Below are 23,507 nucleotides of genomic sequence, written 5' to 3'. Positions count from 1 at the left end.
AAATCCCGGCACGCGGGGTCTTCTTTACCTTTCCCCTCAATTTGCAACATCGCCAAGAAAATATGTTTCCCAGCAAATCCGCCAATGGGAAGATCTTCCCTGGTGAACTCAGATCTTGCTTCAGAAATTTATATTAATATTTAATTTCCTCGACTGATGACTTGTATATTTTAGTTTGCAGTTTGTATTTCATATTTCATCGCAAAGAAATTCAATTGCAAACTCGTATTCAAAAGTCCGGCCCACGTTCATCTTTTGTACATAGTCTCGACCTTCCGCTCAGAATTTCGAGTCGCTTACCACGTTCAGTTCTTTCCGTGTTTGTAATCTTACCTTTTTGAATACATTTATATCCCTCGGACATTCTTTACCCTTAGCAAAAATGCATTTCTCCCTCTTATGCCAGATCGGCCTTGCCGCCCTCGCAACAGCATCGCCCATTTCCATAGTCAAGAAGCAGTCCAAACCACCTGCGTTCTTCTTAGCCGGAGATTCAACTACCGCCTCAGGCGGCGGATGGGGGAATGGGTTCTTGACAACACTTACCGGCGGTGCCATCGGCACAAATTTTGGGCACAACGGAGCTACCACTGAGAGTTTTGTTTCGGGAGGTGACTGGGCCAAAGTGATTGCTGCAGTCAAGAAGAACAAGGGATCGTACAGTCCTTATGTCACTATCCAGGTATGTTGCGGAATGTCTTTGTCTGCTCTTTCAAAACCAATATCATGCAATGCACATTCACAAGCGGGCGACCAAGCTCCTTAACAAAGAAATTCAACAAACTGACCAATAAAACCCCAGTTCGGCCACAACGACCAAAAGCCAGAGAAGAACATCAGCGTCGCGAAGTTCACAGCCAATCTCAAAGCACTAGCCAAAGAAGTCACTGCAGCAGGCGGAACCCCCATCCTGGTCACCTCGCTTTCCAGACGCCACTTCTCCTCGGGAACCATCACGAACAATCTCGTGGATCAAGTGAAAGCCGCCTTGGCAGCAGCATCCGACATTGGCTCGGCTGTCATCGACCTGAACGCTGCTTCGGTGAAGTACTTGAATAGCATTGGAGAGGCGAATGCGAGGACTTATGATTTGGCGGCGGGAGATTCGACGCATTTGACTCCGGCGGCGGGAGTGGTGTTTGGGAATATGGTTGCCGGGTTGATCTCGCAGAGTAAGATTGGGCCTGCGGTGAGGAGCTATTTGAAAGAGGATGCGGCTATTAAGTCTGCTATTGCGGCGGGAAAGTACATTTTCCCAAAGGTCTGAAGCAAGATTGAAAAGGTGGAGTGTGTGTCTGCATAGCGTGCTTGGATCTTTCATGAAAGAATCTTTGGATCAGTTCACATTTTCATAGCAATGAAAGCCCTAGAATTCTTAGGTTTCAACTTTTTGGAGAATCTGGTGAAGGGAGTTCCGGAAGTATATACTGACCCTCACATCTGCCCAGAATTCTCAGGCAGGTCAAGGTGTTTGGTAGTCGGGCGGCGAGTCAACTACAGCACTTTATGGCAGGGCATGAAGGCTTCCTGACATTCTTTGGTTTTTGATCTTCCGCACATTGAGAGCTGAGTGGGTTTTGTTCGCAACTCATCTGTAGACTGGCCAGAAGATTGACGGTACTTCGAACAGGCATCATAGTGTGGCTATGTAATCCAACTGTATCTAATTAGCGAATAAATTTGGCATGGACGTGTTCAACATACCAACCATTGAGGGTCTTCCCCGTTCCGTTCTTCGAAACTCGGCGTTGTCTTCCTCGTCATGTTCTCCGAAACCATCTAATAGCGGTCTGATGTACTGAGAGTCTCGCGGATCTTCGAAGAATTCGCCCCCACATCTTTCTATCGCTCTACAACGTTCCTCCATTGTCGTTGCGTTGTGAATGATCGCTGTGTACATTTGCTCTGTTGGAGTTCCTCTTCGGACGACTTGTGGATACTTGTTTTCGAATCGTAACAGCCACACCCCTCCAGTTTCCGGCCATCCTATGTGAAGTACTTCTTTCTCAGTTGGGGACATACGACGCAAAGATATTTGGGTCGCCCAGCCCCAGTCGTCATAGCTCTTCCACCACTTTCCGCCGGTTCTTCGCAGTTGTCGGCAGAAGTTATCTTCCTCCGTGGAATTGTAGGATCTTTGGTTTATTTCAAGCTTGTCCAGGTCCAAGTACTGAAACTCCACGCTGGAAATGTAGTCAACGATGATCATGCCACCAACGCTGGGCCAGCACATGATTGTACTTCTGGGACTGCCGAGAATGTCCAAAGCGATGCGAGTTGTTGGGTCTGGCTCGGGGCATGTATCATCTGGCCAACAACATTCATCAATCCAGGGTCCTTCGCTCACATTTTCATTTTCAGACGATCTTCTGAATGTGGGTCTGATATCTAATGTTTGAGATGGAATATGGAAAGATGTCGCTCTTGCAAGTAGTACACTAACAACAACAAGAAGAAAGCAGAGTCGCCATGTGCGGTGACTCGCTTGTGCCCGCATGGTGCTACAGCGAAGGAGAAGAATAGAGGAAAATTGAAGAACATAAGATCAGGCCAGAATGAATTCCTGGATTATTGGATTATGCTAGCTTGCTGTCCTGTTGGTTTCTAAAAGGTAACAGTTGGTCTGAGATGGGTGACCGCCTGTCCTATTCGTTCGATTTTAGCGATCCAACGGCACTCTCTTATCGGAATCTCGCTACCCTTCAGGGCATGGCCGTCCGCATTTGACATTATTACAGCGCTTATCTTGTGTTCTGAAGAATAATTCAATTGGTATCAAAATCAGATGCTTGGACTATCTCTAAAAAGATGCGATACTTCTTGCCTCAAGCCTGTATACACTCAAACAAAGACGCTCGTCTTCCTTCTCAACCAAGGACCGAGGAAGTACAATGGAATACCCAAAAACAGAACAGCCCATTGAATTCCAGCCATCTCCCAGAACATCTTCACCAACCCTTCGCTCATCAGCCACTTGGGTGTGCTAAGAGTAATACCGAACGCAACCGCATTCTTTCCAGCGTTGATGAGCACAACAGCCTCCGAACCGCTCGCTGGCCAAGCATCAACGACAACAGACAGGACGACTGATGGCACGAAAACAAGTCCAGAGATTTGTAGTGCAGAGCCGACTGCTGCGATGTACGCGCTCTTATGCTCTGAAATAATGTAGGCAAAGAGCATGAGACCCGGTGGGCAGACGATGAAGGGAACAATCAGTGCCGGCACTCGATGTTCTGGGACGTGGTGCTCATCCCGAGATCTCCTTGCGAATACACGAGAGAGGAGATCTGTCAGAGGTCCTGCAATGGGATATCCGACGATGATACCAATGAAAGATGCCAATGAGAATAGACCGAGTCCAGACGCCTTATAGAGATAAGGAGGTGGTGAGAGGAATTGAGGTGCGAGAGTGGAGATCATAACGACACTATGCGGATGTTAGCCTTCATGAATTTCACAACATTACAAGTAGGGGGGATTTGAGCGTACCCAGAGAGCATGACACCGTAAGAGACTGCAGCGAAGAGTGCATGGGGGACAAGGATAAATCGGAATGGAAGCGAGAATTGGCGAGGCCAAGCGCCAACAATCCCCTTTCTTCAGTTCCACGGCCTTTGAACGCCACCAGGTCTTTCCAATATGATCCGGCATAAGGGCGATTAAGCTGCGTGTCCGCAGTTCCGACTGTGGTCACTTGTCCTTTCTCAACATGTTGTATCATTTCGTCCGCTTGCTTGTCGGCCTCTTGCGCTGTTTCTCCGTCATAAAGAACGCGTCGATAATTTGTCTCGGGAAGGAAGACAATCATCATGGCCAAGTTGGCGGCAGTGATGATTGCACAGAGGATGAAGAACCATCTCCACCCCTTATCGGTGATGAGGAATCCTGCGATCATGGGTCCGACTTGCGATCCTCCGGACAGGAAGAGGGAGAACAATGCCATAGCTGTTGCAAAGTATCGTTCGCGGTACATGTCTGCAATCATGGCAGGGCCGATGGACTCGATGCTACCGGCACCGAAGCAAGCAATGACTCTGGATGCCAGAAGGCTGTCAATGGTCTTCGCTTTGATACTCCAGATCGTGCATGCGAGAAAGAGAGCAGTCGAGACGAGGATAACGGGTCGCTTTCCGAGGCAGACAGCTGTCGGTGTCCAGATGATATTACCGACACCCAGGGCGAGGACGGGATACGATATTTGGTCTTGCAGCTTGGAGAAGTCGACGTGGAATTCCATGGCCAGGGATGGGAACCCTGTCGCAATGCCCGCAGTATACATGTTTCCCAGGAACACGAAGATACAAATGTTGAAAAGGACAAAGTGCCTGATGTAGGCCGGCCAGAACTGTCCAGAACGTTAGCAACGACGCGTTTGCTGGTAAGGGATGATCATTACCTTTGGATCACCAGCGGTGCATGTTGAAAATGATGCAGACGCCATGGTGGCAGATGCAATTGGGATCAGATGAAGTTAGCAGTACGTGAAGGAGGTCTGCAAGACTGCATGCGAATCGCGGTACCGAGTCCCAGCGGGCGATGCTTAATTTTTAAAGATGCAGGCGGCGCCCATGGGTTCAAGTAGGGAACGCGGTAAGTGGACGAGGTGGACCACAGCCGCACCAGCTACTCCACGTTTCCCCGGATCTCCACCGATCCAATATCCCCGCTACATAGCTGGCATCTCAAATAAGATGTAGCTAAAAGTTTGTTGTCCAATTGAGAACTGTGCATTGAGCGGCAGCTGAGTCCGGTGATTAGAGATGCTGTGCCGCGGTCTAGGGCCGGGAAAAGGATGCTCTGGTGGTACAAACTGAGACCCAAAACCTACAGTAGGTGATGCTCACTAACTCCTACTTAAATCTCTAGCAAACTCTATCTGCTGGCGGTTTCAAAGAAATAGCTGGAAGTTCTGGTGCAATCGTGCACTTTGATGGCAGTGGCACAACGTGGCTCTAACGGTTGACATTTGACCATGGAAGTACAAGTATTTGACACAAAGTGACAGCTAATTTCAAGCCCCTTATATCACCTGTTTCAATGCTCTTGCTTGCCTAGAAACTTTAAGCTTAGTGTTGATCAGCTCCGAATGTAGGTAGGTACCTAGGTAACCATTGAGGGAGGCATGATTGTCACAATAAGAGCATGCAAGCGAGGCCTAAAGGGGGCATCTCGCGCATCAATACAACACAACAGCGTCGCCAAATAAGGCCGCCTTAAGGTACCCTTCTGGAGTTTGTCTCGTAAGAGTCGCAAGCATCAAATAGATAAACAAGTCTGGTGGTCAATCTTGCACCAAAGTCTTGAGTAGTAGTATTTTTCAGGGCGGATGTTGGGCTCTGGCATAGTAAATTGTAAATACCTATGTTCGGCGTTCTCGAAGAGTCTTTAAGGGGCAAGGTATGCCCGGCTAGCAGGGTGGTGACTTGCCCAGCCAGGCCAAGCAGCGAATCCCGTGAGGGGCCGCTTCCCCATCCTTCTCCGCCTGCACCTCCTCGCAAGTCGCATCTCACCCCTCATTAATATCCTCGTCTCCCCCAGGCCCTCCACTTGCCTTCCCCGTCATCCTGACCTGACTGCTCCCTCGTACCCGGTTGCGTTGCGACATTGAGCTGAGCCAAATCAACAGGAGTCCGCCCGCTAGCTATGGAACAGACAGCAGCAGCATCGGGTGCCGAAGCCCATCAGATTCGCTCTCAGACAACTCTATCGCCTCTGAGGTAAGTGGGTTCTTGGCTCAAAGCTCTGCTCTGCTCTGCTCTGCTCTGCGCCCACATCCAGCGTGCGTCTGTGTCGCCCCTGTATTCTGGTGTGATTAATATATGCCGGGAATGTTCTAAGTTTGCTTTGGGACATTGAACAGGAACAGGAACAGGAACAGGAACAGGCTTTCATATAGGAGATCCTTGGCTAATCATCCACGTTGCGCTTTAGCAATGGACCACCAGAGTGGCAATCGTTCCTGTCCGCAGAGAATAATGGCTCTGGATCTGTGCCTGGACCAGCACCTGCAGCTGCACCTGGTCATGGTTCGACCTCAACGCCGACTTCGTCCTCTGGCCATCAATGTCGCATATGTCACAGGACATACGAAAGGGCAGACCACCTCAATCGGCACTTGAAATCCCACGAGAATGCCCGTCCTTATCAGTGCAGCCAATGCCAGAAGAGCTTCAACCGAGTTGACCTCCTCAATCGTCACGTGTCCACTCATGAGAGACCTACTAATGGAGGCAAGCCGATCATACGAAGAACGGATCGAGCTGGGCAAGCATGTATTGCTTGTGCGGCAGCTAAAGCTAGGTGCGGTGACGAGAAACCATGTCGACGATGCCAGACCAAAGGAATCGCTTGTGAGACTCAAAACTCTACTCATAATACCCAACACTCCCAAACCCATCCTTCGTCTTCGAGGCAAGCATCAATACCTAGTTCTCGCATAACACATGTGACGAATCCAAGTCGAGAATCAAATGGAGCGGATGCTGTTGTACAGTCGGAGCACCTGGGTACCCTTCCCTACCCCCCAGCACCTAACTTGTACGACATTCAAACCACTCAGCGGAACTTGGACCACGGCTTTGGACCAGCAGGTCAACCATACGGAGTCGGACCTTTGGACGGCAATATTTCTGATCCACATCTAGATTTTATGACAGACGAGATGCTCTTCTTTTCGAGTGCCGCCGATTTCAACAATCAAAACTTGGACTTTGGTTTCCTTGACTTTAACTTTGACGAGGTGCATTTGGACATGACCAATTATCACAAAGATGGCCCCGGGAGTGACCAAAATACGACCCAATCAAAGAGAAAGGTGTCGAGGTCGTTGCCTAGAGATGCCTCTCAAGTGCATGCAGCGTTTACTCGCTCCCCATGGCTCTGGACACCGGCTCAAAAGGATCGGCTTTTGATTGATCAAGATAAGTAAGTTTCTTTCCTGTTCATCACTCCTTACATTATGAACCCACAAAATACAGCTTGCCCTCGCCTGCCTTGCTGTCACAGAATTTAGCTTCTGAAATAGTATTTAGAAGGATCTGTCAATCTAACTCATTAATCTTAGTCTCGCTGTCGATGAGGAAAATATATCCACCACTCTGACTCCTGGGTCAACAGGATCGTTGCCTGGATATCAAAACTACGAGTCCCCAACGATCGATGCCCGTTTGCGCGATCGGATGTTCTACTTGGTCTGTAATTTGAATAAGTTCACTCAGGGAGTGCCAGACTTTCCATCTCTGGAAATCTTGAACCACGTCATCAAAGCATTTTTCGTCAAGCAAAGCTACCAAGTTGACACGTGGATCCATGTGCCTACTTTGTCAGCAGCGGACTCTCATCCTGAATTTCTACTTGGGCTCGTCTCTGCTGGCTCCACGGTTATTTCGGTGCCGGCAATATGGAAGATGGGTTTAGTCCTTCAAGATGTGGTTCGAATAACCATTGGAGATTTAGTACGTGAAGTGATGTGTTTTGTCGTACTTAAGTGCTGACTCTTTCCAGTGGGAGAAGAAAAACAGTAACACCAGATCATTACAGCCTCTGCAAGCATTCATGCTGTGTCTGGATACCGGTTTGTGGAGCGGCTTCCAGAGGCAAATGGAAATAGCCGAGAGTTTCGCGCAACCTTTAGTTACGGTACGAGGGTCTAGTACTGAATCCAAAGAAATCGCATTACTTACTAATTCTTAAAAGATGATGCGACGTGGTGGTATTCTGAGCCCCCCTCTTGACACCCATGCTTTAGTCCCGAGAGAAACGGACGAGGGACAGGTCCTCGAGGTGAAATGGAGAAAATGGTGTCAACGAGAGTCGTTCAAGAGGTGAGTCTTCAATCAAGGATAGTCAACGATGCTGATAAGTGTCAAGGCTTGTAATTCATCTGTTCTTACATGATACTCGTGCTTCGGTAGCATTGCAGAAAGGAGCACTCATTTCGTTCAGCGAACTGTCGTTCTCTCTTCCAGCATCTCGAGCATTATTCCTGGCCAATTCGGCTGCAGAATGGAAAGCAAAATATCTGGAGCATAGGACTCCTATGGTATGTTGAATCCGTTAGTTTAATCCCCTCAAGAATACAGAATGTCGATAACGAAGTTATGTGCTCGATCGATCTCCGAGCATTTACGATGCCAGTCCTTCCTTTGTATATAGCACAGCTGATTTCTGTGAAGTGGCGTGCTCCTCCTCGACTTCTAGATGCTCTACACGACCTCACAGTTCTAGACGATCTCCAAGATGAGTGTGACATCAGTCTCTGTTACATGGCATTGGTCCACGGGTTTTGGGGTCAGGTTTGGGCCTATTTGGAAGGTTGCAAATTCCACCTTGTTGGGCATAATCCGGACTCTGCACATCAGCTATGTAAGTGACATCTCCCCAATTTCTCACCAAAAATCGAGACATAGAGTCCTCTGGATGCTAATTTACCATCACCCAGGGCTTACAACCCAGCACAGAGAGCTTTGTCGCGATATTGAGAATTTTAAATTGAATCTAGCGAGGGTTCCAAAGAACTCCCCAGACCTTGTACTAACAGTGGAGCTGTTTCTGATGATCCTCTATGTCTCACCAGAGGAGCTCCAACGGTTTGCAGGAAAAGGCGGCGAAGAAGCCGCCGTTCAGGTCGTTCCATTGCTAGAGCAGTGGGCATCAACGGCACATGCGAGAAAGGCAGTCTGGCATGCAGGCCAAGTCTTCCGCGCAGCAGTACAGATGCCACCCGCTGGATTACGAGACTTTCTCGCAATTGCCGTATATTTTGCAAGCCTTACGATATGGACTTACAGTCATTTGTGTCCGTCCAGCTCAAGAAATGGTTCTGAAAGGCCGAAATCTCGGCTATCACACTTACAAGACACAAGTTCGGTCGCCATTATCGATGGTGAAGGTGAGTTACTTTCCAACCTTCTTCCTTGTCAGAGATTGAGTACCTCGTCAACTTCTATGTACCAATTGAATTCACTACTTCTAAACAAGTCTTGTCATGAGAAATGCTGACAATTATAACTACCAGAAACCCGCGAAACACGAGCCTTCCTATCAGGTCACTTAGACAGTACAGCTCTGACATTGATCAAATCTGTGGAGCCCATTATTGAGGGTTTCGGTGGAAGTAATGCCACCATAATCAAGCTTGCAGATCCTAATGCCGCTCTAAAAATCGCTCGGGACATCTATCGAAGCAATTTTCCTGTCATGGACGGGCCGCTACCTCCACTGGTCGAAAATATGGGCAATTTAATGAGAGATCTAAATAGCCTACCAGACAGTCGGTTCTCGAGATGTGGTAGTCCAGCTGACAGATGAGAAAGATTCTTTAAACTTGAGGGCTTCACATTACTAAACAATGCCCGACGCCGAGGTTCTGTGAGACCGGCAGTTGGTTGCAATACGCTACGACTGCCTGTCAGGACCGGTGGCTGAGAGTAGGTCAAGTCTTTGGCCAAGGGTCTTGACTTTCCGGCGTGGGGGATTACCCCACCTCCACATTTAACCCGGAATACTTCGACCCCTCCGCAAGCTTGGACTTATGCCACATCCCAATCAACTTACTCAAGAATCATTCGAGCTTAACTTCGATTCAAAAAATTCGTCTTCAGTTCTACCTCAACAACCATCTACCCCTCCACACTCCAATCTTCATAATGGCTCCCTACGTTGAACCAAGCCCTCTCCCTAGCCTAAACCGCTACATCACCACTCACGACGAGTCGGGAAAAGCAATTCTATCAAAGGACATCCCCTCCGAAGCAAAATGGACTGCCACCGGCAAAGAAGCCAACTTCTTCCTCGGATACGCGACCAACAGCTTCCCAGCAGACCTAACCTCCACAACCGACATATCAACCTACAGCTCCTTCTTCGCCTCACCACCAGGGCTGGTAATCCATGGCGGTTCCGTCCTCCGAATTGTAGACATGGCGCCTGGACTCACATCTCCGATGCACCGCACGACGAGTTTGGACTATGGCGTTGTGCTGGAGGGCAATGTCGAGCTGGTTCTGGATAGTGGAGATAAGGTTGTCCTGAAGAGAGGCGATACCTGTGTGCAGAGGGCGACGAATCATGCGTGGAGGAATACGAGTGAGACGGAGTGGGCGCGGATGCTGTATGTACTTACGGAGGCGAAGCCACCGGTTGTGGATGGGAAGACGTTGGGTGAGGACTTGGGAGGGATGGAGGGTGTGAAGAAGAGTGAGTAGGTAGGTGAGGAGATTTGGTTAGCTTTATGACTATCAAGATAATTGAAAGTACTTGGAATGATTACACATATCTGAGTTTCAGTGCTCTTGAAATTATCGTGATGTGCGAACCCTTACCCTGGGAATGTGATTAATATGAACCTGAGCTTCCTCCCAAATTGTTTTTATTCTCTAGGGGCTTCGTCACATCGAGAATTGTATACAAGTATTTGATTCAGAAACACTTGCGCCAAAATCAATTCATTCTCTATTTCTCTATTTAGCAGGAACAATCGGCAGCGTAACATAATTCTCCAACCCCTCCCCAAAATGAACATTGTTCTTCCCCGAGAACTTCTCCTTCGGTCTAAGAACAAGTCAGTATCATTCCACACCTCGCAAAAGTACAAGATCGTAACATACCTATCAACCTCACTTGTATGCGTGAAAATTCCGCTTCCCTGCGTATCACCCGAGCCAACCTCAAAGACAATACGTCCCCCCTTCTCAGCCACCACGTTAGTAGGCCAGATCTCAACGTCTACAGCATACGCGGTATCCGCCTTGACTTCCTGGACATCTGTAGAGCGGTATTCGCGGTATGGTTGATACGGCGAGTTTCTCGGATGGTCGCTTGCGATCTTGCGGAGAGAGACGCGAAGCCAGCCTTTGGTCAGGGGAACGGGATCACCTGCTGTTCCTGTGTAGAAGACTTCTTTGCCAGATGGAGAAATGTAACGCAGTGTGAGGAAGAGATCGATGTCCTTCTCTGGGGATGTGGACAGGGAGTCTGGCGTTACGGATACGTTGAGGTGCGCGGTGACGTGGCCGGTGATCTCGGTGTCTTGCTCGAAGGGCGCGGATGTGAATTGGATTGCCTGGGGCTTTTCCAGAGAGCCGAGAGCTTGGTATGAGAGGGTCTGAGAGGTGCTTGTCGTTACTGCGGCTGGAGAGGTCTCGAGCGTGTTGGAGGGCGTGAGGTGGAACTTGGTGTATTTTGTTCCGGGGATTGGCCAGGCTGGTTCTTCTCTGCGGATGTATTTCGACTCTGCTTCGGGGTTGTTGAAGCCTACGTCGCCTTTGCGGAGGATCACGCTGACTGGACTGACTTTGCCGGGGACAGACCATCCGACGCGGTCGTCGTTTTTAAGGAAGGCGTCGAGGAAACTTTTTTGGACCTCGACTTCTTCTTTGTAGTAGAAGGGGAGGTCGTGTCTGCCGGTGATGAAGCGGAGATACTTCAATTTGGAGCCTGCCCAGGCATAGCCGTTGACGTTTCCTGATGTTGCTGTTAGTAGATGTTTCCAAAATTCAGTGAGGACAAGGAAATACCTCTCAAATGCAACAAAATACCACCCCAGTTCGCTACTGACAAAATAGGGACCTCGATATCTTCCAGATTGAACTCCTTCGAAGCGTAGTACTCGTCATCTAAGAAACGATTCTTCTCATTATCAGTATTCTGATCATTCCTGTTCTTTGCCAAGACATCCTCGGGAAGATCTCCTTCAATAGTATCTTCTCCCCACTTTGAGGCAGCACGTCCAGGTCTACCGTATTGGTTGGTGATGACTTGTCTGTTCCACCAAAACTTGATGAAGCTATTGGAGAAAATACCGCCATGGCGACAGCGGTCTCGGTAGTAATCGGTCATGCCTTCCCATGGGATAATGGCTGCAAGACCTTTGGGTCTACGGGCTGCGACACGCCATTGGCTTCCTGTAATTTCGTCAGTACTGATTCACGTGAATTCGAAATGATTGAAATACATACCAGCATAATAACTGATGCCAAGCAAACCAACCTTTCCACTTGACCACGGCTGATCCGCAGCCCACTCAACAACATCAAAGAAACACTCGCTTGTTCCTCGAGACATGGTATCAAGAAGTCCAGGAGATTGCCCCAGCCCTCTCTCGTCGGCTCTTACGACGATGTAGCCTTGCGAAGTCCAGAATACTGGATCGGGCGTCTCCCAGGCGCTGTATTTACTCTTGTGCTCTGGGTTGACCTCGCTGAATGACTTGGCGAAGAAACTGAGTCTGTCAGTATCAAGTTTGACTTATGATGAAGGAAAACGGCAATTGATGACAAGAACGAAAGCGCCTACTTGTCATATGGGATGTCCTTTCCGTATGGTCCGTAAGTGATCAAGACGGGGAATTTGGCATCAGCGGGAGCAATGGGTCTATAGACATTGCATCGAACTGGGAGATTGCTGGCTTTGAGAGGCACGGAAACGTTCTTCTCGAATATGAGGCCATTCTCTTTGTCCTCGGTGACCTCGTGGAGGTCTCGGATCTGGTTTGTGGTCATGGTGTTGTCTGGGGAATCTGAAGCTCGTGAGGTTGAAGTGAGATACACAGACTCCTGGTTATGTTTGTGCTGTTTACAGAATGGACAATGAAAACAAGACAAGATAGAGCTAGATAGAACTATATGAGAGCTGCTTAGATGTGACGAAATACTGACATAGGACGATTTCGCGCGGTTGTATTTTCTGCGAATTCCGAAGTCCCCCTCCCCCTCCCCCTCGAAGCCGGGCGGCATGTGGGAGGGCAAAGGGTATTTTCAGGTACCAGGTGAGGGGTCCTTCGGCACGGAATGTGGAGGTGGGACACATGGCGGGGCAGGTATCAAGTCGGGTTTGGGACCTTGAAACCGTTGAACAACATCATGAGAAAGCTCAAGAATAGGTAGCAAGAATCGGAATAAAGTCTATTCTGACATCGAAGATATTCATTAAAGCTCCATTGCAATCATGTACGCCTCTCACTTCTCAATTGCAAATATCCCATACGGCGTTGCCAGCAGTGCTGCTCACCCAGCCAAGTCTCCCGCAACACGAATTGAGGATACTGTGATATTTCTTGACGAGCTCGCAAAAAATGGAGCTTTTTCTTCCCTCTCATCAGAAGTAGCCAAAGCATTTTCCGAGGTATGTTAAAAGAATATAGAACCACTGTCAGAATTGCCTCGCTAATGGCAAAACAGTCAACCCTCAACACCTTCGCAGCTCTCCCCAAACCCATTCAAAAGCAAACGAGAAATCTATTTCAAGAGCTTCTCAAAGACCCAAAGAATCTCCCATCAGGAAGCACAGCCGCCATCCAAGATGTAACCATGCACCTCCCCGTCTCCATTGGCGACTTCACCGATTTCTCCTGCTCCAAAGAGCACGTCCTCAATGCCGGCGAGGCAATAATGAAGAAGCGCTTCCTACCTCCTGGATTTTTGCACTTCCCAGTCGGATACACAGGACGTTCTTCTTCAATTATAGTTTCCGGAACTCCCGTCATGAGACCGCGAGGTCAGTATCGGGATGCGAAGGGTGAGGTGGTCTATAGTGCGTCTCAGCAATTGGATTATGAGCTGGAGGTGGGATGTATTGTTGGGAAACCAAATGCGCTTGGAGATAGTATCGCCGTGAGCGATGCTGATGAGCATATTTTTGGACTTGTGTTGTTGAATGATTGGAGTGGTAAGCCTCCTCATCTCATTTTGAAGTGAGCAATCTGACTGATATGCGAAGCTCGCGATATTCAAGGGCTTGAAATGGTGCCTCTGGGTCCTCTCAATGGCAAGAGCTTCTCAACATCTATCTCGCCTTGGGTCGTCACGCTTGATGCCTTGGAGGCCTTTCAATGTCCAGCTCCGGCCAGAGAATTGAAAGTCGCACCGTACCTGGCAGACTCCAAAACAGACAACACTTACAGCATTGAGTTGAAAGCTGAGCTGGTGGCTGACGGCCAAGCAACTACCATCTGCGAGTCTCAATTGAGGACGATGTATTGGAGTTTCAGGGACCTGCTTGCGCATCAGACGAGCAATGGATGCAATCTGAATACGGGAGATATCTTGGCGACCGGTACTATTTCAGGGGAGACGGATACTAGTCATGGGTGTTTGCTTGAGTTGACGAAGGGTGGTGAGAAGGATTTTGATGTTGCAGGTGGGTTGAAGAGGAAGTTTTTGGAAGACGGTGATAGTATTAGAATTTCTGCAAGCTGTGGGAATGGTGTTGGATTTGGAGAGTGTGTTGGGAAGGTTTTACCTGCTCGTTAATGGGGCTCAGCACAAATTCAAGAGCTATTGGAACAAATTGTCTTATATATTAAATTGTGATATGAATGTCCTTAAATGACGTAACGGGTCACGCTCGAGGAGGCGAGTCTTGAGGTTATTCTGTGCTTCCGACACAGATACATGGTGATCGAACGCTTTAGACGGATAACTATGTATGAAACGTTTGTAAAGTACATTTTTCATCAATCTGCAAACTACTCTGAAGCCCGAACTCCCGCGTCCAAAACCTCCACGACCTTAATACCCCTCAGTCCCTTCACAATATTCGCAAGCGTAGGGAAAGCACGTTCCAGTTCCATGCCCTCCAGATCTGTGAACTTGACGGTTGCCGAAGCAGCCTTCTGTCTCTTCTCACCCTCTTGCGCCGGAAGAGCTGGGCTCGAGAAGCAGTTCAGCGTCTCGACTGTTCCTTTCTCGTCATTCGACAGTGTCGAAGTGGCAGTCAATACAGGAGTCTGCAAGACAGACTGAGCGTCCGCAGAATCTACTAAGCCATCAAGACTGAGTTGGCAGAATTCCGTTCCTTGCCAGCCGGCACTAAGTTTGTATGATGAGGCCGATACCTGCTCGTCTAATGTGGCGAAGACTTTGGGGAAGTTGATCTCTTCCCGTCCAGTGATGATAGGATCGGCCATATTTTCGAACAGGACTGGCAGAAAGTCTCCTTTTGTTTCTTTCGCATCCGCGGCACCGGTGTGTGTAACATCGTGGATGTAAAGTCCGAAGAACGAATAGCCTCGTCCACCAAGCCAGTCCAAGTTCCCCAGTTTGGAAACAGAAAATGTAGCAGTTGCCCAGGCGCCTCGACTGCTGATTACAAAATCGTTGCTGGGAAGAAATGTGTTGAGATAGCTCTTATTTGTCTTGAAAGTCACGAAGCTGGTCTGGTACGAGTGTTTGCCCATAGTTCGAGCTCTGCCATTCAAGTCTTGCCGTGGACTTGGGGTTGGACCAAACGAAAGTGGCATCCGACGATACGCCGCGGCATTTCTCATCTCTCGAAGCAAAATTGCGTGAGCATTATCGAACGCATCATGGTTGAAATTCAACTCCGTAAACTGCATTGGGTCCATGACCTTGCCACCATGTTTTCCACGAGACGTCTTGAAAGCTGCTTGGCGACTGACATCCTGCACCAATGTTGCGCGATCGTAGCGGGCTTGGATGTACAACTCAAGTCGCTTGGGAATATCTTCTGGCCGAGTTCCCAAAGGAAGTAATGCTCCAAGTGCAGCGGCATCCTCGATAGCTTGAGCGCCGCCTTGCCCTTGATGAGGCAAGAATGCGTGAGCTGCATCTCCAAGAAGAGCGATTTTTCCATGGACCCAGTTCTCTCGGCCAAGTTCGTCATGATCAAGAAGCTTCCATAAGTTGATACCTTCGGGAGCTGCTTTGGCGAGAACTGCCTTGACGGCCTCTGGATATGACCTGAAGCAGTGCAACATTGTCTCCTTCGAAGCAGACTGGTCCCATTCCTCTGCGCTAGCCTCTGACTCTTCATCCGGATGCAAGGCAACAAAGTTCAATTGTGTGTTATTCTTGCAGGGATACACCACGATTCTTCGGTCCTCACCATACCAGAGTTGCAGCTCTCCAGGGCGCTGAACAAAATGTGCTGTTTTTGGATCGGACTTGATCTTTTCGACTGGAATGAGAAATCTGAAAGCACTGGATCCTGAGGTCTCAGGTGGTGATAGGTCCTTAATCAACGAGCCTCGAATTTTGGAGTGCACTCCGTCCGCTCCAATGATGAGATCTCCCGTGTGTGTCGTCCCATCCTCCAATGTCAAACTTGTACTTGAGACATCCACCTTAGCAACTCGGCTTCTCAGGTGGAGAATTGCTGGTGTACCCTTCCCTGTAGTAGAAGTCGCGAGGACTTTCAAAGCATTGTGCAAGTCAACTCGGTGGATCAATTGCCAAGGATATGGGAAGACTTTGGACAGCATCCGAACATCTTTGAGAAAGACTTGTTCGCCCTTTGGTCGGTACTCTGAAACCCACTCGCACTGGTTTGCTCCATTGTCTTCTGGGATCATACCCATTCTCCTCAGTAACCCATTGACGTTGCTCGGGATATGAATTGCTGCTCCAGTTTCTGAAGCGAATCGGCTAGACTCAAATATCTATGGACAATTAGGAGCATTCAAAGGAGTTTTTCGATTATCTTTTGCTCACCTCGACGGTATGTCCAGCGTGTCGCAGGAAGATGGCAGCTGAGAGACCTCCAATACCTCCCCCAGCTATCAGAACCTTCAGTGGCCTATCTTGGGCAATGCCACCTTCGGTGGACTTCAGAGTTGTTCCGTTCATCGCTGTAGGGTATCGTAACAGGGCAGGAAAGCACGCGATGCGAGAGAATAGTTTTGCTGTGCTTTTCCAAAAATGCTCGAGACGTTGAATTGAATTTCCAGAAAAAAAGCTGGTTAAGTGTATGTTTACTTACCCCACATCAGGATGACCGACCATGAACTCCGGGGACAATTAAGCACCATGATGGAAAGTCAAAACTCCGAGGCCCGGTGCCAGCGCGGGGCCGGCTGGGTCTGGGAAGAATTACTACCACCATAGAGAGAATCCGTCCCACTCAGAAAGCCGGCTAAGCTCTCCCCAGCGGCCCCGCAGACATGTCCCCCCCCCCCCCCCCCACCGTCCCCCGACAGAGCAACATCTGACCAGCGACTGTAACGGTTCCCCTGGCTGCAGCTATTGTCTCATTTCAGGAATCTCACTCTGGTTTCAATCTCCCATCGCAGACTCAGCCCACATTCCTAAGCAGTCTTTGCTACGGTAGCGATGTCTGCTTGGCTGCAGTCGATGAAATCTGCCTCGAGAGCGCCTTGATCCACGTGAGAATCCCATCATAGTATTCCTCGACGTTGAAGATTACATCTGGCTTGTCATGAATGCCCAGTTTGTTCCAGGTGATTATCTCCATCAATTGCTCCATTGTTCCATAGCCTGCAGAAAGAGCAAACGAAAGCGCTTCCAGGTCCACCTTGCTTCACCCGCTTCGCCATTTCTTGCTTTCTGCTGTGCATGTCTTTGACAATCATAGTCTGCCATAGGTATTCTCATCCGGGACAGCAGTCTCACGGCCTTCGCAGGTGGCAGTAGTAGTCCGGTCTGTTTGTTGCTCTTGTTGCATCAGAGGAGCTATTCAGCATGTTGGTACTGTAACTCAGTCATAATTTTGGGAAGTCGCGAAACATTTAAACTGCATCTCCTGATGGACCAGTCTCTTAAGGTCCAGACTTGAGTACTCTTGATGTAGTATGCTCGCCTGGGATGATTCCTTGCACTGAAGCTGGTCCTGAGAGAGAAACCAAGGTATGACCTGCCTCTCCCATCAGTCCAGAAGTTCCTCCGCCACACACCAGGCTGATTTTGTACTCGTGAAAGTATACAGCAGGTGCCTTTGGCAGCGACAAAAGTGTGCTGGTGACTTTCCTGGTGTTGAACCGCAGCTACGAGGCTATTAGCCATTAAGTGTCAGAGAGTGTGCTCCATTTTGGACTCACAAGATACAGACAACTGCTTCAGCCATGATGATTATTTCTTTTCTATTGTTGACATTCATTCGCGTGTTCTTGTATTGGAGAATGGCGAATTTGCCCTTTGAAGTGCGCTTGAGCCTGTTCGGAGATGTGATGGTGTAGGTGTATTTCTTTGACTCCTTCGATCAGATTAGCATACTCTCTATTTACAGAGCTTTCTTCGGGTATCCGTAAATGAGTCTGATCTTAATCAGGGCCAGTGAGCGTGTAATATCGCAAGCGTACGTAAATAGAGTGAAGTCCTCCGGGCGATTGAATCGAATAAGCATCAAGGTGCCCAATAACAGAGAGCAAAGTGTTATGAATAACATGTCGCGTCTTTGTCAAGTTTTCTGCTCGACTCGCAAGTACTTGAGGTAGCGGTTATGACTTGATGGAATATGATTGTACATTGACTTCCGCTGACTAAGGATGTGTCGCTGATGCGCCTTCGCTTGTGGCATAAACAAGATAAGCGAGGAAAAAAGTCGCAGTTTTATGAGCCATGTTTGTCAGAATGGCACTCCATAGCAAGAACCTATCACTCAATAAGTATTGAAAATAGTTCAGGACTGCAGATAATGGCAGGTACTCGGGAACACGTGTATTTAATGCCAGCTTTGGCATTTTTCGATCAACGCGCCATCCTTTCGTTGCCCAGTTTTGGTATCATATACGAACCTACGGGTCTATGGATTTCAAATAGAGAGATCTCCGGTATTCTTCATCTATGGAAAATGAAATCTGATATTGCTATTCGTACCCTTTCTGGAAAAAAAAAACAATTTGTGCAGTCATGCTTTCGTTTAAGAATATGTATTTCTAGGATATCAGTTCAAATAGTCGCCAAGCTTTGGTAGAGTGGAGTTCCTTCGTAAGTGACAGTAAGTTCGCCTTCTTTAAAACGACAGAACAACATCTTACACGTTGCTTTATCGTCAAGTCGTGCAAAGCTTGAGGACAGAGATGGGGCGACGCGGTATTTGACTGCTCAGCTTACCCTGAATTGTTCGTCTCTGATGACCTTACCAGTCGTCTAATTAACCTTCAACAAGCTTTTCTACATCCCAGATCGGAAGAGGCATTTCCCGTTTAAAGTTTGACTGTATCACGGGTACCCGCCAAACATGCTTTTTGCTTGTCCTGGAAAGCTTGGCTGGTCGATTTGAGTTTGTTTCCTGACGAAGGGGACGGAAGCTGTGAATTGCACAGTGGCGACTAGAATCCTTCCTAATATGGATCTTCTCATCCCCGCTGCCCGGAGTCCGGAGAATGCACCTGTCTTAATGTGATGCTTGTCATTAACATTAGATGACAAGGTATTCGATGCGCGCCAATCGTGAAACAATGTGCAGAGAGGGGTGCTGTATTTGAATCGAGAATTCCGGGATGCTCGGCACAACAACACCATACAACGGCTTGATTTCTTCCTCTTCACAATCTCGGGCCACTTCCGCATGAAATTTGGAAGAGTGTCCAGGATTGAATCTTCTCCTCATTTTTCAATTATCCTTTCCCCTTGACTTTATCCTTTTATCCAATGCTCTAGCTTTCCTCATTTCCACCACTCTCAGGGTGGCCAAAAAGTCAGCCGGCTTTTAAGCCAATCAGTCAGCTGGGAAAAAAACGTCAGCTAGTCAGCTCAAAGATATTTGTAAGCTAGTCAGCTCGAATATAGTCAGCTTATAAGCTAGCTTAAAAGCTAGCCCTTTTTTTTAGACGATTTTGGAGTGAGGTTTTAGTATATAAGGAGTTAATTTTAATAAAAGTATATACCTCCGTAGGTTCACTACTTGTTTCCACTAGATAGAATATATCTAGCAGAAACAAGCGGTGAGCCGATTACTTATCTCTTACACTACTATAGAGGTCCCGGAGCGGAAAAACTACCTCTGAATAGTAAAAGTTAGGCGGTAAAGCCTAGTAGGATACTAGAATATTTTTTGTACTTAGTATTATTCTACTTAAACAAGGTTATAAATTTATTTTATTTAAATACTCTTTATAATATTAATAAAATAGCCTTATAAACCTTTAAAACACTATTTGTAAGTATTATAAGTATTATAATTACCTCTTTTATATACATATTATTAATATATAATCTAATTAACTTAGGAGGGATTTTTTATAAATATTTATTTTTAGAATCAGCTATTAAGCAGCTTTTAAGCTGCTTAGCTTAGTCCATTCAGCTGTAGGTCTACACCTAAGCCGGTCAGCTCAGTAAGTTGCTTAGCTGATAGCTGACTGATTAGCTTTTTGGCCACCCTGACCACTCTTTGCATCCGTGTTAATACCTCGAGCTCAATTCGTCTCGCAAAACTTGCGCGAGTGCGGGGGTCTGTCCTGGCATGAAAGTTCATCCTAATGACTATTCCTTCAAGAGACATACCCTCCGTTTCGGCTGAGCTGGAGATCACAAATACTTGCAATTGTGGCGGGAGATCGCATTTTTGGCGATAGACTAGCTGTTGTGCGTTGATTAACCTGGTGACAGGTCAGGAAATTGTAGCGTGGATTGAGACTCAAATAGTAGAGGTAAGTATCTGCGTTCCCTCCTTGTCTTGCCGGTCTGTGACTTTTTCTGTGCTCCTCGATGGTCAGCACCATTCAATCACTATGTTTCAAGATCTGGCTCTCGTTCTTTTGCTATTCCTCCCAGCTGTCTCTGCCCAAGGAGCACTTTACGCACAATGTAAGAAAGAAGTTCGCCCTTGACTCATTGAAACTAACTAGTTGCAGGCGGAGGTATTGGCTGGGTAGGAGCAACAAGTTGCGTTTCCAGAACATGCTGTACTACGTACAATGAATATTATTCTCAATGTCTCCCATGTGCTGGAGGCGGCAGTGGCATCACGACCACAACAAAGGCGATGGTCACGACGACACTGGTCACCTCGAAAGCCGCAGCCACAAGTGCTCGTGTCTGCGCTCTCCCCACTACCTACAAGTGGACATCAACCAGCGCACTAGCTCAACCCAAGTTCTCGACCACTTTCTACAACGGCCAAAACCTCGTTTACGCCACGACCCACGACACAGGGATCTCCTACGGCTCTACGGTATTTGGTCTCTTCAACGACTGGTCCGACATGGCTTCGGCGAGCCAAAATACCATGAGCTCCAGTGCGGTTGCACCAACAGTATTTTACTTCGCGCCTAAGAGTATCTGGATCCTGGCATACCAATGGGGACCCACAACATTCTCATACAGAACCTCAACCGACCCATCTAACGCAAACGGGTGGGCAGCAGCACAACCGCTTCTCTCCGGGAAGATTGATGGATCCTCTACGGGAGCAATCGACCAAACAGTCATCGGCGACAGCACAAACATGTACCTCTTCTTCGCAGGTGACAACGGAAAGATTCACCGCGCCAGCATGCCCATTGGAAACTTCCCTGGCAACTTCGGTACCGCATCAACCGTCGTCATGAGCGACACCACCAATAACCTTTTCGAAGCCGTGCAAGTCTACATCCTGAAAGGACGGAAAAAGTACCTCATGATCGTCGAAGCTATTGGTACCAATGGTCACTACTTCCGCTCTTTCACTGCGACTTCCCTCAGCGGTTCGTGGACTGCGAATGCGGCGACGGAGGCGTATCCCTTTGCTGGGAAAGCAAACAGTGGTGCGACATGGACGAACGATATCTCGCAGGGTGATTTGATTCGTACGAATAATGACCAGACGTTCGCCGTGGATGTGTGTAACTTGCAGTTCTTGTATCAAGGACGTGCGCCGGGAAGCGAGACTTATGATAAACTTCCTTACCGTCCTGGTGTCTTGACTCTGCAGTTGTAAGATATGGGTGAAGAAGAGGACAAATATGAGGTTGAAGCGATGTCCTGAGTGTATGAGATAGTCTCACTAAGTGCTCGGATTTGCTGTTGATGATGGTCTGTTGCCAGGATTCGTGTAAATATACGTCAACGAACCGCGCGAGCCATATTAACGCATCTCAATTCTTGCATAGCTACCGTGTCAAGGAATGAGGAAAATGATAGTGCCTGACGGATTTTGGCTCATTTGATATTGATGTTGTAGCTTCTGTCTTTTCTCTCCACGATGTAACGCCGACAATGCTGGAGCTAAAGCTCTTTGGATTAGACTGGGAAATTTTGGCACTTATTAGAAGAGAGACGAGAAAGACATCACTTACCACCTGCTCGTACTGGACGATTGATTAAATAAGATCTTATTAATCGTGGCATAGAACATTGCTCCTGATATTGCCTCTTCATTGTTCAACTTGAATTAAGAAAGTGTAGCTGTCGCCATTAAGAACTCCTGAACGATCTATATCTTCGCACCAGCTGGAATGTTAGCGCAGCGGCCGCAAGCAGTCGGAAGCTGGCTGCTATCCAGATACCCTTCCTCGCCGTATCGTAGTAGCCTTCTAGCATGACGCCAACAGCATAAGATTTTGTCTGGTTTATCCCCTTGTTCGGTGATTTCATTCCATTACTCAACCCACCAATAAACCACGGATTATCGCCTGTGGCTACTGCCTCTGTTTCGCTATCCATTGCTGTCTGATTCTCCACCCTGGCACCTTGTAGACGTTGCCTATTTCTCTTCTTGAGCGGCGCAGTCAGAATATTGATGATCCATCGTACGTCTAGGGACGTGAAGGTTGGATACGACCACAGTTTTACAGCATTATGTGGTGGCATCTGGTCAAGAAAATCGGCCAGCATCCCTAGAGTCAACCCCCATAATAACAACGGTCTTGCCTTATCTGCCGATCCAGCATGATCTCCAAGATACCAAGTGTAGAGCCTACTTCCTACTGAAGCCTTTGGGGCCGTATCGGAGTCTGAATCCTCGGGAGGGAAGAACTCGGCCGTAGAGCTACAATACAACGACTCCGAAGGAACCAATCTTATAGCAGAGAACCGCATCTTTCCTAGAATGGATCTTATGATAGACTTCGATACAACTCCGCCTCGACGTGCGAATCGGTCTGATACATCCACATATTCATATGTTCGAGACAAAGGAGAAAGGAGGATTCGCAAAGGCACCCAATGTGTTGACGCAACTTCGCCAGGTTGTAATTTGAACGGCGGAAGCTCTGGCTCAGTCCAGAGGAATACAAATGGGCAAAGTACCATTATCCTACTCAAATATATTAGTGATGGGGATTGGCAGGAAGGGGGTCTTGCATACGGGACTTTTCCCCAGGAAGTGCTGACCACCCGCTCCGGAAGGTTGCCTAAGAACAGAGCATGGGGAGATGTGAGATCAAACCCTATCTCTTCAGCGGTTTCCCTGATTGCCACGGCCTTGTCGTCTTCATCTTCTGGGTCCCTTTTGCCTCCTGGGAGAGCAACATGGCTGGTCCATCGGTCTCCTACTCGCGCAGCTCTTTTGATAAAGACAGCCTCAGGATCGCCATGTTGTACCCAATCCTGTGCAAAGAAGCGATCTAGAGATTCATGTAAGGTACATTTCTCATCTTTGGTTCTCTCTCCAGTCTGTGGCTCTGGCCAATTATTGAACTGCGGCCGGACTCGCAATATCAGAGCGACGCTGGCCCTCTTTTTGCAGCCCTCGGGATTGCTGACGTGTGGATATGGGTTTTCGATGAGCCCGTTCAGGGTTTCCTGGAAGGCCTCTATCAGATTTGGTGGTTTGGTATCTGCTGCTTCTTCCGGCATGGTGATGTGGAATTGTATGTAGAGCATTGG

General features: G+C 48.1%; 12 protein-coding genes across 13 annotated transcripts; 5 read left to right on the top strand and 7 right to left on the bottom strand.

Moving 5' to 3' along the window:
* Positions 1 to 382: 382 nt before the first annotated feature.
* Positions 383 to 1,267, top strand: ONS95_010456 (uncharacterized protein; the record flags this gene model as incomplete). The annotated part of the gene is made up of 2 exons (XM_058504050.1): positions 383 to 682; positions 803 to 1,267. The coding sequence occupies 2 exons, from the start codon at positions 383 to 385 to the stop codon at positions 1,265 to 1,267; spliced, it is 765 nt and encodes a 254-aa protein (XP_058360763.1).
* A 165-nt stretch (positions 1,268 to 1,432) lies between these two features.
* On the bottom strand, positions 1,433 to 2,474 carry ONS95_010455 (uncharacterized protein). Its single transcript, XM_058504049.1, has 2 exons — positions 1,705 to 2,474; positions 1,433 to 1,657 (listed from the first exon to the last, which is right to left on the bottom strand). The coding sequence occupies exons 1-2, from the start codon at positions 2,231 to 2,233 to the stop codon at positions 1,491 to 1,493; spliced, it is 696 nt and encodes a 231-aa protein (XP_058360762.1). The 5' UTR covers positions 2,234 to 2,474; the 3' UTR covers positions 1,433 to 1,490.
* Positions 2,475 to 2,841: 367 nt separating this feature from the next.
* Positions 2,842 to 3,183, bottom strand: ONS95_010454 (uncharacterized protein; the record flags this gene model as incomplete). Its single annotated transcript, XM_058504048.1, has 1 exon — positions 2,842 to 3,183. The coding sequence occupies one exon, from the start codon at positions 3,181 to 3,183 to the stop codon at positions 2,842 to 2,844; it is 342 nt and encodes a 113-aa protein (XP_058360761.1).
* A 236-nt stretch (positions 3,184 to 3,419) lies between these two features.
* On the bottom strand, positions 3,420 to 4,444 carry ONS95_010453 (uncharacterized protein; the record flags this gene model as incomplete). The annotated part of the gene is made up of 3 exons (XM_058504047.1): positions 3,420 to 3,430; positions 3,493 to 4,348; positions 4,400 to 4,444. The coding sequence occupies 3 exons, from the start codon at positions 4,442 to 4,444 to the stop codon at positions 3,420 to 3,422; spliced, it is 912 nt and encodes a 303-aa protein (XP_058360760.1).
* Positions 4,445 to 5,646: 1,202 nt separating this feature from the next.
* On the top strand, positions 5,647 to 9,312 carry ONS95_010452 (uncharacterized protein; the record flags this gene model as incomplete). The annotated part of the gene is made up of 9 exons (XM_058504046.1): positions 5,647 to 5,720; positions 5,935 to 6,927; positions 7,067 to 7,457; positions 7,507 to 7,641; positions 7,699 to 7,826; positions 7,873 to 8,044; positions 8,178 to 8,367; positions 8,444 to 8,893; positions 9,020 to 9,312. 9 exons carry the CDS (start codon positions 5,647 to 5,649, stop codon positions 9,310 to 9,312), a joined length of 2,826 nt encoding a protein of 941 aa, XP_058360759.1.
* Positions 9,313 to 9,650: 338 nt separating this feature from the next.
* On the top strand, positions 9,651 to 10,208 carry ONS95_010451 (uncharacterized protein; the record flags this gene model as incomplete). The annotated part of the gene is made up of 1 exon (XM_058504045.1): positions 9,651 to 10,208. One exon carries the CDS (start codon positions 9,651 to 9,653, stop codon positions 10,206 to 10,208), a length of 558 nt encoding a protein of 185 aa, XP_058360758.1.
* Positions 10,209 to 10,380: 172 nt separating this feature from the next.
* ONS95_010450 (uncharacterized protein) lies at positions 10,381 to 12,742 on the bottom strand. Its single transcript, XM_058504044.1, has 5 exons — positions 12,298 to 12,742; positions 11,961 to 12,223; positions 11,520 to 11,906; positions 10,611 to 11,466; positions 10,381 to 10,554 (listed from the first exon to the last, which is right to left on the bottom strand). Exons 1-5 carry the CDS (start codon positions 12,735 to 12,737, stop codon positions 10,464 to 10,466), a joined length of 2,037 nt encoding a protein of 678 aa, XP_058360757.1. The 5' UTR covers positions 12,738 to 12,742; the 3' UTR covers positions 10,381 to 10,463.
* Positions 12,743 to 12,864: 122 nt separating this feature from the next.
* On the top strand, positions 12,865 to 14,284 carry ONS95_010449 (uncharacterized protein). The gene is made up of 3 exons (XM_058504043.1): positions 12,865 to 13,125; positions 13,182 to 13,668; positions 13,720 to 14,284. Exons 1-3 carry the CDS (start codon positions 12,949 to 12,951, stop codon positions 14,250 to 14,252), a joined length of 1,197 nt encoding a protein of 398 aa, XP_058360756.1. The 5' UTR covers positions 12,865 to 12,948; the 3' UTR covers positions 14,253 to 14,284.
* ONS95_010448 (uncharacterized protein) lies at positions 14,285 to 16,832 on the bottom strand. The gene is made up of 2 exons (XM_058504042.1): positions 16,452 to 16,832; positions 14,285 to 16,399 (listed from the first exon to the last, which is right to left on the bottom strand). The coding sequence occupies exons 1-2, from the start codon at positions 16,584 to 16,586 to the stop codon at positions 14,468 to 14,470; spliced, it is 2,067 nt and encodes a 688-aa protein (XP_058360755.1). The 5' UTR covers positions 16,587 to 16,832; the 3' UTR covers positions 14,285 to 14,467.
* A 2,085-nt stretch (positions 16,833 to 18,917) lies between these two features.
* On the bottom strand, positions 18,918 to 19,268 carry ONS95_010447 (uncharacterized protein; the record flags this gene model as incomplete). The annotated part of the gene is made up of 1 exon (XM_058504041.1): positions 18,918 to 19,268. One exon carries the CDS (start codon positions 19,266 to 19,268, stop codon positions 18,918 to 18,920), a length of 351 nt encoding a protein of 116 aa, XP_058360754.1.
* An 876-nt stretch (positions 19,269 to 20,144) lies between these two features.
* Positions 20,145 to 21,618, top strand: AXHA1 (putative alpha-L-arabinofuranosidase axhA-1; the record flags this gene model as incomplete). Of its 2 annotated transcripts, none has more annotated exons than XM_058504039.1 (2): positions 20,145 to 20,350; positions 20,555 to 21,618. In XM_058504039.1, the coding sequence occupies exon 2, from the start codon at positions 20,686 to 20,688 to the stop codon at positions 21,616 to 21,618; it is 933 nt and encodes a 310-aa protein (XP_058360752.1). In that variant the 5' UTR covers positions 20,145 to 20,350; positions 20,555 to 20,685. The 2 variants fall into 2 exon arrangements, with proteins under 2 accessions (XP_058360752.1, XP_058360753.1); XM_058504040.1 differs by having other exon boundaries at positions 20,145 to 20,507.
* Positions 21,619 to 22,094: 476 nt separating this feature from the next.
* On the bottom strand, positions 22,095 to 23,477 carry ONS95_010445 (uncharacterized protein; the record flags this gene model as incomplete). Its single annotated transcript, XM_058504038.1, has 2 exons — positions 22,095 to 22,935; positions 22,987 to 23,477. The coding sequence occupies 2 exons, from the start codon at positions 23,475 to 23,477 to the stop codon at positions 22,095 to 22,097; spliced, it is 1,332 nt and encodes a 443-aa protein (XP_058360751.1).
* Positions 23,478 to 23,507: the final 30 nt, after the last annotated feature.

This window comes from Cadophora gregata (assembly GCF_030347475.1).
Source record: "Cadophora gregata isolate MNR1 chromosome Unknown scaffold_4, whole genome shotgun sequence".
In the NCBI taxonomy this organism is placed as follows: domain Eukaryota; kingdom Fungi; phylum Ascomycota; class Leotiomycetes; order Helotiales; family Ploettnerulaceae; genus Cadophora; species Cadophora gregata.
The sequence above is the reverse complement of the archived record's forward strand: the minus strand, read 5'-3'. Positions and strand labels throughout refer to the sequence as shown.